Below are 12974 nucleotides of genomic sequence, written 5' to 3'. Positions count from 1 at the left end.
GAGAAAAGTCAACCAACCTCATCAACCATCATCATAGACAATAATCTTAACACCCTCCCCCCTCCCCCTCCTCTCCAACACACTCGTCCATGCTATGATACCCCGGATCCACCTCCATACCCACCACGCTCTTCGTGACGGCGATACACCGCTCCACAACCCCCTGCCTGATCGTCCTGTCCAAGCCATCAAACTTGCCGACCGCAGCAGAGACGGCGGCACCAGCACCACCGGCACCAGCACCACCAGCACCCTGCTGCGCACCACCCGAGCCACGACCTTCATCATCACCACCGCTGCTGCTACCAACCCAAATCCTCAAATGCCCCGCCAACATCTCGAGCTGCGCCGCGCACACCTCCCGCGCCACGGCGTGCCGATTGAGCTGCTCCATCAGGCAAAACGCCGCCGTGCAGCCGAGCAACGACACCTTGCCTCCCGCGGCAGACGCGGCGGCCGCCGAGGCCAGCTCGATGGCCGCGTACGCGGCGCGCGGGGGGTCGTCGTGCCTGCGCAGATGCGCAATGCCCATGGCACACCTCAGCGCCATGAGGGCGTCCGGATCGGGGGCGGAGGCGCCGGCAAGGACCGTGGGAAGTGCGGCGCGGCCGAGGGCGGGGAACTTGTCCGGGCTAGAGACAGCAGCGCAGGCGACGGGGGACGGGATGACGGCGGCGGGGCCGAAGGCGTTCATGGCGGCGGCGATGTTGGCGCCGCGCTTGGCGTCGACGCCGAGGACGGCACGGGCGACAAGGGCGCGGATCAGCGCGTTGGAGCCGATGGGCGCAACCTTGATGGCCAGCGCGATGTCGTCCTGCAGGTCTTCGCGGCGGCAGGGGCGGGCGAGGCTGGCGACCAGGACGCGGTGCAGGACCAGGTTGGAGTACCACGCCGCGACGGCATCCATGGGCGAGCGGACAGCGGCGTCTTCGACGACCGAGTCCATGCCGTCGATCTTTTCGGTGATGTCTTCGGTGGTGGGCAGGTTCCATGCGAGGTTGTGGGCGCGCTGGACAATCACGTCGTTGAAGACGTCGTCGCAGTCTTGCTCGAGCAGCGCGGCGAGGTGCTCGGGAAGGGCATCTTCGGCGGCGGCAGCACCAAGCATGCGATTCAGCTGTCTCGCCTGGCTCCACTGCGACCGGGCCAGGTTGGCCGCGACCCAGTCGACGGCCCATCCAAGGCCGTTCAACCGCCAGAGCAAGACGCGGATGTGCAGCGCCTTGAGCATGAGCCGCAGCGGCGTATCCGGGAGCGTACCCGAGGCGATGAGCGTCAGCGCGAGACGTCCCTTGTTGATCTCAACATCGCCACCGGCGAGCTGGGCATCCAGGGCGATGGACCAAGCCTTGACCCTGGCAGCCTCCTCCTCTTGGTCGAGCCCGGTGCGCGAGAGATAGCCATAGCTGTCCGCCATGTTTCTCACCGTGCACTTGAACGTCTGCAGCAGCAAGGCTGCAGCTTCAAGCAGGAAGTTGTCGCGGGGGACCCACACCGTCTGGATAGCTGTGAGCCAGGCCTGGCGCCTGACGTGGATGGGGGAAGCCAACGAGGGAACGGCCTTGACGGCGGACGTGGCGGCAGCCTTGGGTTTCTGGCGCGGTTGGAAGACGGACGGATCGATGAAGGACGACAAGACAAGCCACACCAAAAGACCCAAGAGCGACATGATACGGAGCCGCGCGATGACATCGAGGGCCGAAACGTAGTAACCGCCGACGCTGGTGTGGCTTGACCGAACAAACGCGGCCATAATATCGAAGGCGGGAAGGAATGCGAGACCGCGGCCGTCGGTGGTTTCGCTGCTGGGCTCCTTTTCGACGAGCGCCTCCATGAGCATCAGGCCGGCCAGCGAGCCGACCATCAGCTTGCCGAGATAAGGATTCCACCCCCGGGCCTGAAGCTGTTGTTGTTGCTGCTGGATCTGCTGCTGCCGCAACATGGCAGGCGTGGGAACGAAGGGATGGCCCGGAACCGGGTAGGGACGCCCAGCGTTCATCTGCTGAGCCTCGATGATGCGTTTCATATCCTCGGGGATGGGAATCATGCCCTGCGGGTCCGGAGGCCGTGGGGCACCTGGGGCTGCTGGCGCTCCCGGAGGGGCCATCTGGGGGGTCATGAAGGCGTTGACGTCCTGAGGATACTGCATGGGGGTCGGGGGTGCTTGCTGGAGCGGGTTCGGCATGGGACCGGGGATGGCACCAGCCATGAAGAGTTTCTCGAAAGCGCTGATCCTCGCCATCATATTCCTGTTCTCTTCCAGCAACCGGTTGTTCCGCTTCTCCAGATGCCGAATGTACTCGGTGGCCTTGCTGAGGACCTATAACATGGTCAGAAAATCTCAAGAGTCAAATCCGGGCCACCCCATCGAGGCTTACCGTGGCCTTGTTGAGCTTGTGCGCGGGTGTCAGTCCGTGTAACTCTTCCCGGTCCTCGGTGGTATCTTCTCCCCGTGCGCTCTTGCACATGATGCGGAGTGACGGAACGCTGTCTCTCAGAGCTGCTATCTTCTCGTTGAGGTTATTCCGGTACCGCTTCTCGATCATGTTATGGGCCGTCTTCTTGACGGGCTGCTCATCCTCCTCGTCATCGTCGTCATCCTCATCGTCGGCCGAAGACTTGCGTTTCCTGGTGTTGGTCTTGGACGGCTCGGTGGTGTCGGGAGAGGAGAGTGCCGCCTTCTCCTGGCCGCTCGAGGTCGAGTCCGGGCTGGCGGCGGCACTCTTGGGCGAAGGACACGAAAGATTATTCGTGGTGGGCATGGCGATGATCTTGAGTTTCTCTCGTTGGGCAGGAGTGAGATTGCGGAAGGAAGGCTGGCCACCAGGGTTCGAGTTTGCGTTAGACGCAATGGCCAGGTTTACCGGAGCATCGCCCGCGGTGGTGACGGGCGCCGGAATGTGGTCGTTGGGAGGGGCGATGGTGACTTGGGGAACAACACGGTGCGTCTGTTGTGGTGGTTGCTGTCCTTGCGCTTGTTGCTGGTGATGTTGTTGTTGCTGTTGGTGGAGGTGCTGGGCCTGGAATTGTTGCTGCAGTTGCTGCAGTTGAAGTTGTTGTTGTTGGAATTGTTGTGCCTGTTGCTGCTGTTGCTGCTGCATCTGTTGTTGTTGTTGTTGTTGAGCTGGGTTCAGTTGGTTGAGGGTGAGCTCCCAGGTCTGCTGGGTGCCGGGGCCGAACGGGGATCCGCCGTTGATGGGAGAGTCATAAGAGGGGGTGGTGTCGTGGAAAATCCAAGGCGAAGCAGCCACGGGGTTGTTGTAAAAACCCGGCTGCGGTTGGGAGGAGGGTGCGGCGAGGGCCGGGGATGGGAGCGAAGCCTCAGACACAGAGCCTGGCCCACCGGCGGGGGGAACGTCACCCACGGTACCTGCAGAGGCAGAGGGGTCTGATGCAGCACCAGGCGACGCAAGCGATGGGCCCGAACTGCCGAATCCGCCGTTTCCCATAGGAAAATCGCCCGAAAAATTGTTTCCGTCAGCACCCAAGGAGCCTCCTCCGGTGAGGTCGAACCCGTCCAGGTTGCCAAACAGGCCCGGAGGGTGGGTATGGATGCCGGCCATACTGTAAGCAGGTAATTTCTTCTCTCAGTGTATTGATGGCATTCGGGCGTAGGCGTCTCGTGTCCACACCTAGGTAGTCCTGGCCGTCCTAGTTGTCCTGACTGCCTGTCCTAACTGTCTTGTCCTATCCTCCTGACTCTATTCCTGGCCTCCTGTCCTGCGCTGTTGTCCGGCTCGGCGGGATGGATTCCCACTGGGACAACAAGAGCCGGGCAATGCTTGGCCCAAGAGTGTCAGTGTGTGTCTGAGTGTGTCTTTCGGCCGAAGTGGTGAAGCGTTGGTCCCCAATGGCCGCTCCGTCCGTTTGTTTCGTCGGTGTCGATGGGGATGGGTAAGCCCTGGGGATGGAATGGGCCGAGCAGGAGGTGGGCCGAGACCGCAAGCGAAAGACAACGGACCAATTGCAAGATGCGAGAGTAACAAAGCGTGGTATCGGATCGGCGTTTCTGGACACGCTTGGGTCGGGCTGGATTGGGAATGCAGCGTGTCGAAGGCCGCAATGCGCCGCAATGCTGGAGGGAATGGCAGTGATGGAGGTTGAGAGCGGGAGCGGGAGCAGGAGAAATCGGGTTATGAGTGGAACGATTTCACGCGAAATCGTATGATGAGACCGCGGACGGACCCGACCCTGCAGAGTGGGGATTGGTGGGTCTAGTGGCGGGTCTTGTCCTTTTTGGGAATGGAGGCGCTTGGCAATAGAGACACCCAGCGTTTGACAGCTCTTGCTCTTTGTGTCCGTTGTGCTCTCACAAAACGTTGCATTGTTGAACATTGAACAACAAGACATTGCTTGGGACTGGCTGAAGACATGGTTCCCGTTTTACTCAACTTTAAAACTTTGACTCAAAATCAACCTTGAGTTGTTGGTTATTTACACAGGAAGTAGTCCGTAGCTCTTGTCGAGTCTTGACCGGTCGGCTGTTGGCGTCCGTACTCGCATCCATTCAGCCCTCGGACACCACCATCAAACATGTACGGAGTCGGATCAACCATCACCAACAACACTCCCGAGTACGCAGGTATACTTCAACCTCGGTCAACATGAGGCTCATCCCAACCACAGGGAACCACAGGGAACCACAGGGCTGAATGAACCAAACAGCCTCAAGTGAAACCACCCTCTTGGCCATCACCGGACCTATCTCCGATCCAATCCCCTGGAACCTGGAACCCAGTAGAGCGGGATGCCATCCGCTCGGTCTCCCCCACATGCACATGCAGCAGATGCACACCACGACCACCGGACTCAGCCCTGCATCTATGTACGAACCGATCGGCCTCTCAGCTGTCTTCAGCTTCCCTCCAAACATCGCAGCCCGTTTCCTATCTCAGTAAAAAACCCGCCATGCCATCGACACGCGACATGCCATGGGGTGGATGGCGATAAGTCCTGATACACATGCATTGCATGTCAAAGGATCGTGTCAACCTCCGACACACGAATCATAGGAAAGCCAGAATACGACTTTTTACTTGCTTGAGGCTATCCATCTCGATCATAACAGCATGGAATGGTCTGAGGAATGAGCAAGTTAACAATGCGGTGTGCAATGCAGACAGCAGCTCGAGTTCGGATGCGAATAGGTTCGCGTCGGCCATCTCACCCCCCTGAAACGCGCTCCCCCAGGTTCGGGATGGATGTTGGTATCAACTTCAGACCCAGGCTACTACCTTACCCGACGGCTGCATGTTTCTAGAAGCGCTGGTTGAAACAATGAACCGGTCGACGGGGAGCACATCGGTATGCATGTCGTGTCTGCCATGTCACGTCACGGGACATATGAACTTGACAGGAGGTATACTAGGGTCATCTCTCGTAGTCCATGACCCCTGACGACACCTCGGAGGACTTCAATGAAGGACAAACAGAACTAGGTCTCTCCTTTTTCATACATCGCATTACCTATCCAACCAACACAGGGATATCGACATCAACAATAGTAACCCAACACAGCATGTCCTCCTCTGGCACCCTTTCTCCCCCTCTCGCTTCACCGAGGAAATACAACCCAGCTCCCTTCGTCCGGCCGATAGCCAACCCCATTCCTTCTCAGTGTCGGCAACCCAGCCTCAGCCTGGGAAGGGAAATGCCGCAAGGAAACCAGCCAAAAAACATACTTGAGGTAATAGTAGAAAGGGGACCATCAAGAGGAGAAAACATGAGCAGGAGACAATGAGACATTGAGAACCCATACTAACCCAACCTATCCCGTGCTGTGAAGTAGGCAGGCACCTGACCTAGAAGTATCCAACTTCTCCCCGACAAACCACCCAGTAATAAAAAGGTTGAAAAGAAAATAAAAGTAAACAAAAAATAAAAATAAACAATAGAAAGGTAAACCACCTCCCCACTCATCCCCTACATCTCAACCCCTTTTCTTTACCACACCTCCTCAATACTCTTCACCATCTCCACCGTCGGCGTCTTAGGCTCCATCCGCTTCATCCTCTTGCGATCCGCCTTGGTCACCACCGTCGGCGTGATAGGCACCAGCGGGCTGAAGGGCTGGTAAGGGGTGTACGGCACGGGCGCGCCCGTCCACGGCGACCGCAGCCCGCCCGTCATGGGCCCGCCGCCGGGGGACAGCGGACCCCGCGTAAACACGGTCTGCTTGACCGTGGTGGTCTGGAAGCTCGGGCTGGTGGGCGGCTCGAAGGCGCGGAAGGGGAGCACGCCGCCCTCGCGCACCGCCGAGGGCGCGCCGGTGCCGGTGCGCAGGGAGGTGGTGCTCGCGTTGGCGTTTGTGTTGGCGTTGTTCGCAGCAGCGGGGGTCTGGGCACCGCTGCCACCGCTCTCCTTGTTATTCTCACCATCGCTCTCCCTCTCCCTCTCCTTCTCCCTCCTCTCTTCCCGGGGCAAATTCCTCGGATCCACCACGGGGAACTGGAACGAAGTCTGCCCCGGCCGGGGGGACGCGGGCAGCGAGGGCAGCGAGTCGACGCTGACGCTGGGGAACCGGGTAACGCCCGCGCGCGGCGAGGACGGCAGCCCGACCAGGTGCGTCGTCGACCGCTCCGACACGGCCGACGGCGGCTCGTGAGTATAAGCGTCGCCGGCAACGCTCGGCGCCGTGCTCGACGCGTCGCGCGAGTGCGAGGTGTAGTACCTTCCGCGGTCATCCAGGCTTCCGCGGGCGTCGCGCTCGCGCTGCTCGCGCTGCTCGCGGCGCCGGCCGGGAGGGGGGTTGCCGATGGCGGCGTCAATGCGGGAGTCGATGCTTTGGGTGCTGACGGGGGAGATGTCCGGGGTGGGCATGCGGTTGTGGGTAGTTCCCGTGGGGGAGGCCGGGCCACCGGCGCGGCGGAAGGTGGACTCGGTGGCCGACGGCGGCGGGAGGGGCGCCGGGTAGTAGTGCCGCGGCGACATGGGGGCGAGTTCCTGGGCTTCGGGCTGGCGGGGGAAGGTGCCGGACATGGGAGTCAGGATCGGGGAGGAGATGTTCATGGCGCCGGAGGACTGCTTGCGGCGCGGGGACTTGAGGAAGGAGAACATGGACGAGCTGCGGGACTGCGGACGGTCGTCGCCGCGGCTGAGGTTGAGGCTCGAAGGCTTATTCTTTTCCTTCTTCAGGGCCGACTTGCTCGGGCTCGTGTGCAGGGAACGCTGCGAAGGGGAGGCGATGGGCGGTTGGTACTCCCTCCCTTCGAGCTTGGCCTGCTCCGCCTCCATGACGTGGCGGTACATCTCCTCAAGCTGTTGTTGCGCCATGGCTCTGTCGCGGCTGACAACGTTCTGGTCGACGGAAAGATCAATGCCGGCGGCAAGGATGGTAGAGGTCGGGGACTGAGCTGCGGCGACGGAGTGCTGCGACTTGGTCGGGCTCAGAGGGTTCAGACTCAGAGGTCCGGGGAAGCGAGGGGTCAGCGGCTGTTGATACGGGAACGCAGGGCCGTTGGAGCCGCCGTTGGGTGGAAGCTGGGGCTGGAGCTTTTGGAACTCCTCAAGCGCTTTCTTATATTCCTCCTCGGACTGGAGAAGGAAGGGCTGGGGGAAGGGGTTGAAGCCGAAGTAGACGTTGTCCTGCTCCGGGGGCTTGTCTCGGTTGCGTAGATGTTCGCGGCGTCTCTTGGAGAGGGCGATGAGAATAAGAGAGACTATCACGAGGGAGATGCCGTAGGCTCCGACGATGCCGCCAATCTGGGCCGGGAGGATCGAAGTATCACGGGTTGCGCTGGCGGAGAGAGTAGAACCTCCCTCGGGCGATGGAGAACGTGAGTCGAGGATGGGCGACCTGCGCGGGAGGAAGGTAGACCAAGGAGCGGCGAGACACAAAAGGGGCCACGACGAGGTGGCAGAGAAGAGAAGCAACGAGAGGCCCGAGTTATAAGAGGAAGAAGATGATGATGAAACACCCGTCCGCATTGTCGTCGGAGAGGGGAAGCGGGGAGGAGGGGGGAAGGATGCGGGTTATGTTTTGGGCCGGGACCCGGGACGAAACATATGCTCGGGGCTTCCGGGTGTGATGTAGGTAGTAGTAGGAGTAGATCGGGGGGTAGTGATGACAAAGTCGAGCTGCTGCAACTTGTTCAAGCCATGCCGAAACACGGCTGTGATTGAGACAGGCACGCAGCAATTACGGGGACTACGGCAAATGGGAGGGGTGCCAGCAAGGAGGCTCTCGACAACAGACACATCACCGGGTCTGACTGGGTATATAGCGGCTGTTGAGACATTGGGACGCCCAGTGGGACATGCGCCGGACATCCGTCGCCCTGGCTGACCTTGCCCGGGTCGGCATTGGCGCTGCGGATCGAGGGCGTGCTGGCGCTTCGATTGGCTGGGAGTGCCATCCAGTCGAGCCCAGCCAGGCACGGCATGGCTGCGTTCTGCATGATGGTTGGGGTGCCATTGTGCTCTGCGAAAATAGCGCCGGCTTTCCAGGTGTGCAAAAGCTGCGAGAAGCCGTAAAAAGCGTGCTCGAGTGGTCGGCGTGCGGTGACGGACATGAGGTGCAACCCCGTCCGGCCTTGTGGTTGGCTGCGCGAGGCTGGAGGCACACGCGGTTCAGCGGCAAGGGACGGGCTCTGATTGGCCGGCGCTGTGAAGCCGAGTGCTGGCCCCTGGAATGCCCCGCCTCCCGCATCCCGTCACTTGCCTCCCTCGGGCCGGCCTCTTGCTGTTCTTGGAGAATTTCCTCGATCTGTCTCCTTCGGCTTGTGAAAAGTTCGCGACGCTAACCGTGAATTCTGGTGCCATCACGGCGACAAACTGGGTTGATATTTGAAATGCCCTCTCTCCACCGTGACGAGCATGAACGGTGAGACTGTCAGACTTGATATCACAGACCTTGTGCATGGCAGAGAGAGGTGCTGATCACAGCGGCTTGATATCTGAGTGGTGGGGTCAGAGTGACATGCATGGATTGCCAGCCGGATTTGCATTCTGCGATCGGCCGTGCCCCAATTCGAATGTGACTTCAACAGGTGAACCTCAGATCAGCGCCGGGATGGACTCTTCAAAGCGGCGGCAGCATTGACGATTTTGCAAATCGTTCGGTAAATGTCTAAGGCGGTGATGGAGAAAATCAGACGTTGAAACAGAAAAATGGAATGTTCAGTTGCTGTCCATGATTCCAGTTTCTGCTTCGTAGCCGGCAGCAGCCATGCGCTTGTGCTAGGGAGTAGGATGAGCAGGGCAGTGGGGTCCATCAGATGCGGGAAGCGGCCCGACGTTGATCCAAGCCTTGGCGAGCAGGCCTTGCTTGCCTGGCAGAATTCACCGTGTTGAGAGGGTTAGGGTTGAATATAATACCGTCCCTATGCATTTGGAATCACGTGCTCTCGCGATCCATGTCCCAACGACGCGCTGGTACGTCCAGCATCCCTAACCCGCGGTCGCGACATCCCTTGTCCTCAGACAAGACAACACTTCCGTAGACTTGGAATCTCAAAGACACCAAAGCCCGAGTTTCCAATAATGGCCCAGCACTGACTGGATGGACAGACCAGCACCAATTGGCACCTCAATGGTCAATATCAAGCTCATTCCTGGTCTCCCTCTTAGCTCCGGCCAACGCGTCGTGTCCTCTGTCGGCTGGCCAACATGACGACGACGACAACGACATCAACACCAACATCAACACCCGCACATGCCATTCTCGACGGACTCAACCCAGCACAACGAAAAGCCGTCAGCTCCGATGCTCCCACACTCGCCATCCTCGCCGGCCCAGGCAGCGGCAAGACTCACACCCTGACCGCCCGCGTGGTCTGGCTCATCGACCATGTCGGCCTCAAACCCGAGGACGTGCTTGTCGCCACCTTCACCGTCAAGGCCGCTCGGGAGATGAAGGAGCGCATTGCCCGCACCCTGGCCGACGGTCGCGAGAAAAAACTCATCCTGGGCACCTTCCACAGCATCGCCCGCCGCTATCTGGCTGCGTATGGCCGCCACATCGGCCTCCCTCAGTCGTTTGGCATTGCCGATGACGCCGACTCCAGGGCCATCATCACGCGCATTTGCAAGCGCCTGCAGATCGGCCTTGACCCGGCCTATGCCCGTGCATGGATCAGCAAGAAAAAAGCCAAGGGAGCGGCTGCCGACTCTTCGCAGCCCAAAGCTCGCGGTGCGGCCACGGACCCGAACCTTCAGGAGCTGGAGACATGCTATCGCGAGTACCAGAAGCATCTGGAGACCTCAAACCTCCTGGATTACGACGACCTCCTGGTGCGCTGCGTCGAGCTGCTCAGGAAGTTCCCCCGCTGCGTTTCCAACATCCAGGCCGTGCTCGTCGACGAGTACCAGGACACCAACGCCGTCCAGTACGACCTGATGACTCTATTTGCCCAGCAGCGCCGTCGCATAACCATCGTCGGCGATCCGGACCAGAGCATCTACGGCTGGCGCTCGGCCGACATCCGGAACCTGGAACGCCTGCTCCGCGACTACCCCGGCACCGAGTGCGTTGCTCTCGAGCAAAACTACCGCTCGTCGCAGTCCATCCTGGGCATGTCGCTTGCCGTGATCCAGCAGGACGAGAAGCGGTACAAAAAGTCCATCAAGGCGGTCCATAGCAAGGGTTGCCGGCCGGTCCTGCGCAGGTTGAAGAATCCGGCCGTCGAGGCCGACTGGATCGTCGCCGAGATCCGCAGGGTTCTGTTGATGTCCGGGTCGATGATGACCCACAACGACGTGGCTATCTTGCTTCGCTCCGCCTCCTTGTCGAGACACATCGAGAGCGCCTTGGGAAGGGCAGGCATCTTGTACCGCATGGTCGGCGGTTTCAAGTTCTACGAACGCGCCGAGATCAAAACCATTATTGATTATCTGCGCGTGATTCATCAACCCGAGAATAACGATGCCTTGGCCAGGATCATCAACGTTCCGCGCCGCGGAATTGGCGACGTTACTGTCAAGAACTTACTCGAGGAGGCCGAAACGTCCGGTCTCAGCGTCTGGGCCGTCTTGACCAAGCACTGCCAGGGGAACCGCACGGCCAAGACAAAGATCACAAAGCAGGCCGAGCAGAAGATTAGCGGCGGCTTGCTCCGTCCACTGAACGACCTCCGGAAAAAGATGGGCGAACCAGCAAAGCCCAACGACACGCCGTTCGGTCTGGTTCAGTTGATCGATCAGCTCCTCACAACGCTCAAGTTTGAACAGCACCTTCGAGACACCCATCCCGACGACCACGAGCAGCGATGGGCAAACGTCCAGGAGTTTCTCAGTCTCGCGGCCGACTTTGAGCGCGAGTTAGACCGGCTAGGCGACGACGAAGAGCTTCCAGATATCGAAGGGCTCGAGCAGACAAAAGAGTCGGATACCACCCTGCAGCGCTTCCTGGCCAACGTGTCCCTGGCCGCCGACGCGCAGACAGGCGGGGACGAACAGCAAAGCAAACCGCTCGTCACCATCTCGACCATCCACGCCGCCAAGGGCCTCGAGTGGCCCGTCGTCTTCATCCCGGCCGTCTACGACAAATCCATCCCCCACGCGCGCTCCGAGGACGACGACGAGGAGCGACGGCTCCTCTACGTCGCCATGACCCGCGCCCAGAGCCTGCTGTACCTGAGCTACCCCGTCTCGGGCAGCAACGGCGAACGCACCGCCGTCTCGCCGTTTGTCGAGACGATCCAGAAATGGTTCTACGAAAAAGGACCCTGTCTGGACAGGCCGGTGATGGAAGAAATCGCAAAGATCCTCCGCCGCACGCTGCCGCCTGACCAGGAGATCTTCAGCGCCCTCCCAGACATGTTCAGTATAGAAGACAACCTGTTCCCGATCAACCCTGACGAAGCCCACGACGCCAACAATGAGTATAACACATCCGGTAACGAACCCCAGCGCAAACGCCCTCGCCTGCAGCACTCCTCATCATCCACGTCCACAAACACCCTCCACGCCATGGAAAGCTTATACCAAGACCACCTCGCCGCCAGCCAACATCGCTCTTCTCAACCCGCATCCTTACCGGGCTTTGTCAGCGTAGGCACGCACCACGCCGCCATCACCGCCGCCAACGCACACACCGAAACCCCTGTGCAGAAGCAAAAGAAATCCGGTGCAGCTGCTGCAACAACAGCAGGAACAAAACGCTCCGCCACAGGTGCCCGTCGACAGGCAGGACAGACGAGCATCCTGGGCTTTGTCAGGTCAAACTCCCTCCCCAACGACTCCACAACCTCCTCGGGAGCGGGGGCAAAACCGCCGCCGAGTTTGACGAGGGGAACCTCCCTGCCACGAACTGCCGGCGGCATAAGCACAAGCACAAACAAAGGCCTGACGCTTGGTTTTGCCCAACAACAACAACAACAAGTCCAGCAGCAGCAAGAAGCGCAAGGAGCAATTGACCCGCACCTTCTCCTCACATCCCACCGCCTCAACACGGGCAAACCCGCTCTCTCCCGGCCCACAGTTCCTCGTGGTGGTGAAACTACGCCACCGAAAGGAAAGAGGTATTATGCGTGCTTTTCCAGCTCGCCTACGCAGCATCCCCCTGCTGGAAATGAGGGTGGGGGTGGGAGTGAAGTTGAGAATACGGCGGTCGATGGGGTGGGTGCGGGTGCTGCGGCCACTACTGATACTGGTGGTAGTAGTAATAGTGGTGGTGGTGGTGGTGGTGGTGGTGATGCTTCCGCCCCGTTCCAACCCCCCGCTACTGCTGCTTTCCCCAAGCCAAAGGGACTTGGGGTTGGACTTGGACTCGGTGGTGGAAGCACGTTCAGACGACCGGCGGGGTTTGTTCGTCCCGGTCCTGGTGCCGGTCCCGGCCTTGGTGGTGGGCAGGGCGACGCGATGCAAAGGTTGCGGCGGCCGTTTAAGCCATTGACTATCAACGGTAATAATACAAGCGGTGGAAATAGTAGTGGTGGTGGTAATGTGCCTTTTCAGCCTCGACGGGGTGTATGATTATCGCTAGCACTCGTATGTGATTATGTTTGGTGGGTGGCCTGAAGGGAATGGTTGGGATG

The 12974-nt window shown here is 60.0% G+C and overlaps 5 protein-coding genes across 5 annotated transcripts; 2 read left to right on the top strand and 3 right to left on the bottom strand.

The window, feature by feature from the left end:
* Positions 1-46: 46 nt before the first annotated feature.
* Positions 47-3563, bottom strand: VTJ04DRAFT_6667 (uncharacterized protein; the record flags this gene model as incomplete). The annotated part of the gene is made up of 2 exons (XM_069364911.1): positions 47-2320; positions 2379-3563. 2 exons carry the CDS (start codon positions 3561-3563, stop codon positions 47-49), a joined length of 3459 nt encoding a protein of 1152 aa, XP_069218691.1.
* Positions 3564-5386: 1823 nt separating this feature from the next.
* On the top strand, positions 5387-5740 carry VTJ04DRAFT_6666 (uncharacterized protein; the record flags this gene model as incomplete). The annotated part of the gene is made up of 1 exon (XM_069364910.1): positions 5387-5740. One exon carries the CDS (start codon positions 5387-5389, stop codon positions 5738-5740), a length of 354 nt encoding a protein of 117 aa, XP_069218690.1.
* A 203-nt stretch (positions 5741-5943) lies between these two features.
* VTJ04DRAFT_6665 (uncharacterized protein) lies at positions 5944-7926 on the bottom strand (the record flags this gene model as incomplete). The annotated part of the gene is made up of 1 exon (XM_069364909.1): positions 5944-7926. One exon carries the CDS (start codon positions 7924-7926, stop codon positions 5944-5946), a length of 1983 nt encoding a protein of 660 aa, XP_069218689.1.
* A 45-nt stretch (positions 7927-7971) lies between these two features.
* Positions 7972-8510, bottom strand: VTJ04DRAFT_6664 (uncharacterized protein; the record flags this gene model as incomplete). Its single annotated transcript, XM_069364908.1, has 2 exons — positions 7972-8111; positions 8267-8510. 2 exons carry the CDS (start codon positions 8508-8510, stop codon positions 7972-7974), a joined length of 384 nt encoding a protein of 127 aa, XP_069218688.1.
* Positions 8511-9606: 1096 nt separating this feature from the next.
* On the top strand, positions 9607-12912 carry VTJ04DRAFT_6663 (uncharacterized protein; the record flags this gene model as incomplete). Its single annotated transcript, XM_069364907.1, has 1 exon — positions 9607-12912. One exon carries the CDS (start codon positions 9607-9609, stop codon positions 12910-12912), a length of 3306 nt encoding a protein of 1101 aa, XP_069218687.1.
* Positions 12913-12974: the final 62 nt, after the last annotated feature.

The sequence above is a fragment of the Mycothermus thermophilus genome (assembly GCF_041956435.1).
Source record: "Mycothermus thermophilus strain CBS 625.91 unplaced genomic scaffold VTJ04scaffold_4, whole genome shotgun sequence".
NCBI lineage: Eukaryota > Fungi > Ascomycota > Sordariomycetes > Sordariales > Chaetomiaceae > Mycothermus > Mycothermus thermophilus.
This window is presented reverse-complemented; position numbering and strand designations above follow the sequence as displayed.